The sequence below is a fragment of the Nannospalax galili genome, unplaced genomic scaffold (assembly GCF_000622305.1).
Source record: "Nannospalax galili isolate Female #2095 unplaced genomic scaffold, S.galili_v1.0 scaffold231, whole genome shotgun sequence".
In the NCBI taxonomy this organism is placed as follows: Eukaryota; Metazoa; Chordata; class Mammalia; order Rodentia; family Spalacidae; genus Nannospalax; species Nannospalax galili.
Genome location: NW_008330120.1, coordinates 3886623 through 3892222, shown reverse-complemented (window position 1 = coordinate 3892222; position 5600 = coordinate 3886623). Strand labels below are relative to the sequence as shown.

The following is a 5600-nucleotide window of genomic DNA, read 5'->3' as shown; positions in this document are numbered from 1 at the left end:
CCCGCCCCCCCCGGGGAAAAAAAAAAAAAAAAAAAAAAAAAAAAAAAGATCCCGAACCACTGCGGCTTGGCTTTCAAGAGAAGTGGGGGCTGGGGAGCGCGGGGTGGGGGTGAGGCCAGATGGGGCCTGGAGCGCTCGCGAGTCCTCCAGCCTGTCCGACAGGTTGAGCTAGACTTTCGCAGAGTAGGAGGGAGGGAGGCGGCGAGCGGGAAGAGGAAGGAGACGCAGGCGCCGAGGACCGGAGCGCGCGGAGAGAGGAGCCGGGGCTGCGGAGCGCAAGGGGTCCTGGAGGGGCTGCCCTGCTTGCAAGCGCGAGATCCTCCGCCAGGGGGCGACAGCCCCATGCTCCTGTGTCCCTGCCACTCTGACCCCTAGGACAGAAGACACATCTTTTAGGAATTTAAGTCAGACCGCCTTGGGGCAAGGGGGACGTGCGCCGGCCAATGTTGCCGAGTTTTCGGGGTCCTTTCATGCCCGGTCCGCACCGGGATGTTGTGAGGACCTTGACTTTGGCGGAACTGGGAGAGCGCTCATCCCTAGGCGCAGTCGGCAGGGCCTGGCTAGCGGGGGTCGCAGCCCCGGCTTAGCCTGTTGGGTCCCCAGTCTCTCGCAGACTTCAGCTGGCTAGTTGGAACTATCCGAAAGTCACTTGCTATGAGGTCTCCGCGCTAAGGGCGTGGGAGGAAGGGAGGGTTCCTGGGGCGGGGAAGATGCGCTCCGTGCGCGCACTGCGCATTATCCGCGCCGGCTGCCTGCCTTTGGGTGCGCCGCTGCAGCATGTGCGGGCTGGTGCGCCAGCGCGCTCCGCACCGAGTTCGCAGCACGCCGACTCCCCACGCTTGCGCTGGTCACCGCCCCAGCCCCGGCCTCTCCTGGCCCATGGCCTGGGGTTCACACTTGGCGCCTAGGTGCGCCTTCGGCATCGCTGCGTCCCTGCCTTCGCCGCCGGGCTTGGAGGACCCGTTCCCCCAGGTCTTAAACCAGCGGCTCCTTCCCGAGGGGACCCACGGTTCACAACGAAGTCCCCGGGGCGCAAGATCCCCGGGTGCCCTCGGGCCCACGGGCGGGTCGGGACCCGAGTGGGCGAGCCTCCTGGGCGTAGTGCAGCTCCTCGCGTGGCTGTCCTGTTCGCTCCACCAGGGTTTCGTAGCAACCGGGTCTCTTGTACATTTCTCTCCCAGGATCGCCACGACGCGAGCAGCAATGGGAACCCGCGCATCCCCCACCTCTCCTCTGCGGGACAACATCTCTACAGCCCCGCTCCGCCTCTCTCGCACACCGGGGTTGCCGAATACCAGCCGCCGCCCTACTTCCCACCGCCCTACCAGCAGCTGGCTTACTCTCAGTCAGCCGACCCTTACTCACATTTGGGTGAAGCTTACGCAGCCATCAACCCCCTGCACCAGCCTGCGCCCACCGGCAGCCAGCAGCAGGCCTGGCCGGGCCGCCAGAGCCAGGAGGGAGCTGGCCTGGCCGCGCACCACGGACGCCCGGCCGGTCTGCTTCCCCACCTTTCGGGGCTGGAGGGGGGCACCGTGAGCGCGCGCCGGGACGCTTACCGCCGCTCCGACCTGCTGCTGCCCCACGCGCACGCCCTGGACGCCGCAGGCCTGGCGGAGAACCTGGGTCTCCACGACATGGCACATCCCATAGAGGAGGCTCAGGTGAGCAGCGCGGGGACCTGCCTGCCTTAGTGCGTCGCTAACCCTCCAGCCACCTCTACGTTCCCCCAAACTTAAAGGAAATTGTCATTCTTCCCCCCAGAATGTGGACGACCAGCACCTGCTCCTGCATGATCAGACTGTCATTCGCAAAGGTAAATTGAAACAGGGTGCCCTTGAACTCACTGTGCAGCCCTGATTGGTCTTGAACTCACTGTAATCCTTCTGCCTCAACTTTAACAAGTGCCCGGATTACAGGTGGGAACCTGTAATTTAATTTGGGGAAGAAGCTTACACAAGAAGCATTTAAGTTTTGGGATTCTATGATGGTTTTCATTGTTGGGTGAGTTGGCTTCGTTTTATGTCTTTTAAATGGTGCGTGTGTGTATGTGAACAGACAGACAACTTAGTCTGTTCTCTCCTTCCACCATGTGGGTGCCAGAAATTGAATTTAGGTTGTCAGGCTTGGCAGCAACTGCCTTTACTGGCTGAGCCATTATGCCGGCCCAGATCCCATTTTATTATGTCAAGTAAAGTTGAGGTGGGGGGTTGTCCTTAATTCTGCTTCATAGGGAAAGTATTGAATGAGTTTCACCCACGGAATAAATGGCCCTTACTGGGACTGCCCTTCAGAATTTGTGGGGGGTGGGCTTCTCAGGGGAGGGGATTGCCAAAATTGGATTACTGTGAAGGAGGGAGTGCCTCTTGAGATTGAGACATACTGACAGTATTACCAGTCTGACTGTTTAGGGACTGGAATAGCCCTAAATTAAAGCTGGTGAAGGTCTGGTAGTTGAAATTGAATGGCTTTAGTACTTTGAGAGAAGATGAGGTTTGGAGAAAAACCTGGAAAATAAAACAAAAATTTCCCCGTAACCTTAAAACAGAAAGGGTTAATTTGTAGTTTTAAATGTACGAGGATCAGCTGAACTAAAGGGTTTGGGGCTGAGTAAATTCATCCTGTGGTTTCAGTTCACAGAGGGGGGAGGGAAGGATACCATTTATTCCCACTGAAGCAGTCTTAAGTCTTCTGCAATGTAATGTTTTAATTAAACAGATTACAGTGGTGGCCAGGAAGGGGTGGGCACACAACTCTGTGCTTGGGATCTTAACTAATTAAGTTCCCGAGGTGTCAACTTGTGATTTCAGATTTGAGTCTTTGAAGAAACAATATGGCGTTTAAGTCTACTTGTAGTTTGTGGTTCAGCATGCTGAGTGACTTGACTGAAGGCTTGACTTCAGCTTTGAAAAGGTCTCTGATCAGATTCAACTCTGACCACCTACCTGTTCTGCCCTCCCTGTCAGGACCCATTTCTATGACCAAGAATCCCTTGAGCCTCCCCTGTCAGAAGGATCTGGTAGGAGCCGTGATGAACCCCAGCGAGGTCTTCTGTTCTGTCCCAGGAAGATTGTCCCTGCTCAGTTCCACATCTAAATACAAAGTGACTGTGGCAGAGGTGCAAAGGCGACTGTCACCACCCGAGTGCTTGAATGCCTCACTCCTGGGGGGCGTCCTCCGAAGGTACTGGCCACACATGTTCAGGGACTCTTGGTTGGGTGGTTGAGGGTGAGCATGGAAGAGAGCCTGAAGGTATTTTTAACATTTATGTAACTTTTATATCTCACACTGAATTCTAATCGGCAAAGAGAGCTGTACACATATCTTCTGTTTTAGAAAAAGTGCGAAATGTAGAAAGTGCTAAAACAGCGCTAACCAATTATCATTCGGTTGGGATTTGAGCCTGAATTCAGCAGTAACCGCATCTGTATTGAGAAGGGGGAGCTGCGGATTTCATGCCCCCAGGGAGTTTGGGGGGCTGCTACTGTCAGACAATCAGACAAGTGAAAATTTATCTCTCCACTACAACTTGCAGTGTTCTGTGAATTTTAAGGGGTGATGCTAAGGAAAGCTTTTTTTTTTTTTTTTTTTTTTTTTTTTTAGTTTGAATTTTTATAGGGATTCTTTCATTATCCAAGGCCCCTGGATCACTTTCAATCATGGCTTACATAACAGAGCTAAATATTTGACAGCAGAACTTTGGGAAGGTGGAACTTTCAAAGTGTGGTTTGTTTTTGTTTTTAAGAGTAGCCAACTTTCTTTTACCCAGAGCAAAATCCAAAAATGGAGGCCGGTCTTTGCGAGAGAAATTGGATAAGATCGGGTTGAACCTTCCTGCCGGGAGGCGGAAAGCTGCCCACGTCACCCTGCTCACATCCCTCGTGGAAGGTCAGTGGATCTGTACTCTTGTTTCGTGGTGGTTTTTGCTGTCTACAAGGCTGTCAGGCCAAGAAAAGCTTGAAACAAAGTCTTCAGATATGATCAATGATCACAGAAAGCAATCCGAGTTGTGTGTTACCACAGTGAATTATAACATTTTTATAAATTGATGTCTACATATCTGACTGCACCTATGTTCTGTCTGGGGATCCCCTTATCAATTTTACTCGCCCCCCCCCCCAAAAAAAAAGATTTTTCAGAACCTAAGAATCATATGATAGGGGTGGCTAAACATTTCCTGTAAAGTGAAAATAGTTATTGAAAGGTGTAGTTGATCAGTGGGTCAATGGTGCATCTTTAAAAGAGAAGTCATTATTGCCCTTTCTAAAGTGTTTTCTAATTGGAGTATAGATATCCTGGTCCGAACCTACCATGGGACTGGTTCAAGTCAACTTTTCTTTCCTTGCATATATAAAAAAAGAATGGAGCCTGGTATGGTGGCACACACCTTTAATCCCAGCACTCTGGAGGCAGAGGCAGGTGAATCTCTGTGAGTTCAAGGCCAGCCTGGTTTACATAGTGAGTTCCAGACCAACTGGGGCTACAGGAAGAACTTGTCTCAAAATGACCCCCCGCCAAAAAAAATGGAACCCAGCATCCTCTCATGAGACCTTCTTTCCAGTTTGAGATCAGAACTACAGCATTTTAATTTTTGAATGGAGATTCTTCCCCCAGCCTGGAAGAAAGTCAAGAATGTGCTGCCCTTAAAAGGGGTGATGGAAGGGTAATTTTTTTTTTTTTTTTTTTTTTTGAGACAGGGCCTCCCTGTAGACCCAGCTGTCCTGGAACTCACTATGTAGACCAGGCTGGCCTTGAACTCTGAGATCCACCTGCCTCTGCCTCCCAAGTGCTGGGATCAAAGGCATGCGCCACCACACCTGGTGGGGGTGGTGGTAGTGTGGGTGTAATTTTTAAAAACATTGTTCCCACCCTTAGGAAGGTAGGCTCAGACACCGAGCACCTTAGCTCCAGGACTCCAAACCCAGACCCCAGGCCTCTGTGCTGTCAGCCATGCTGGGTACTGAGTTACCCCTGGGGAAACCCACGGGAAGTGGGCTCCGTCCCTAGAGCAGAGCTGTCTTTGGAACACTTTATTTCCCTGGCCTCATGGTGTGACTGATGCTGAAAGAGGCTTGGCAAGGTCCCTCTCGAGGTCAGGACAGGCAGAAAGGCCGGGCTGAGAACAGCTGTCTTGCATGGAGAATGGGGTGGGTTGGATTGTAATAGGGCTCTGCCAGGCGTTCTTACCAGCCAGGCTGGAGAGCTTAAATGAGAAAGCCCGTGCACCAACAAAGGCCCTGGGGTTCTGACCCGCCTCCTCAGATTCTCACTATCTGGGATTTTGGAGCGCTCTAGGCTCATGCCCTGGATCCAGAAGGCGCCACTGACTTTGTCTCCCTCTGCGCCCCCAGTTACTTGGACTTGGGATGAGGGTTTTACATTGGTCTTCAAGGCTCTTAATTGTTTTCAGTAAGGAAGCCCTTCTTCTCACCCCAGTACTGAGGATCGAACTCTGGACCTCTTAACTTAACTTGCTAGACAAAGACTAGCAAAAGTATTCAGTTCCCTTTTTTTTTTTTGGGTCTTTTTGAGACAGGGTCTCCCTGTAGCCCCAGCTGGCCTGGAACTCACTATGTAGACCAGGCTGGCCTCGAACTCAC

The 5600-nt window shown here is 52.2% G+C and overlaps 1 protein-coding gene across 1 annotated transcript in view; it reads left to right on the top strand.

Annotated features, from left to right (window-relative positions):
- Tfap2c (transcription factor AP-2 gamma) overlaps window positions 1–5600 on the top strand; it is a 10963-nt gene that overhangs the window by 747 nt on the left and 4616 nt on the right. The window contains exons 2-5 of the mRNA XM_008842585.3: window positions 1182–1664; window positions 1765–1816; window positions 2967–3183; window positions 3770–3888. Of these exons, the coding sequence (XP_008840807.1) occupies window positions 1182–1664; window positions 1765–1816; window positions 2967–3183; window positions 3770–3888 (871 nt within the window). The remainder of the gene's footprint in view (window positions 1–1181; window positions 1665–1764; window positions 1817–2966; window positions 3184–3769; window positions 3889–5600) is intronic.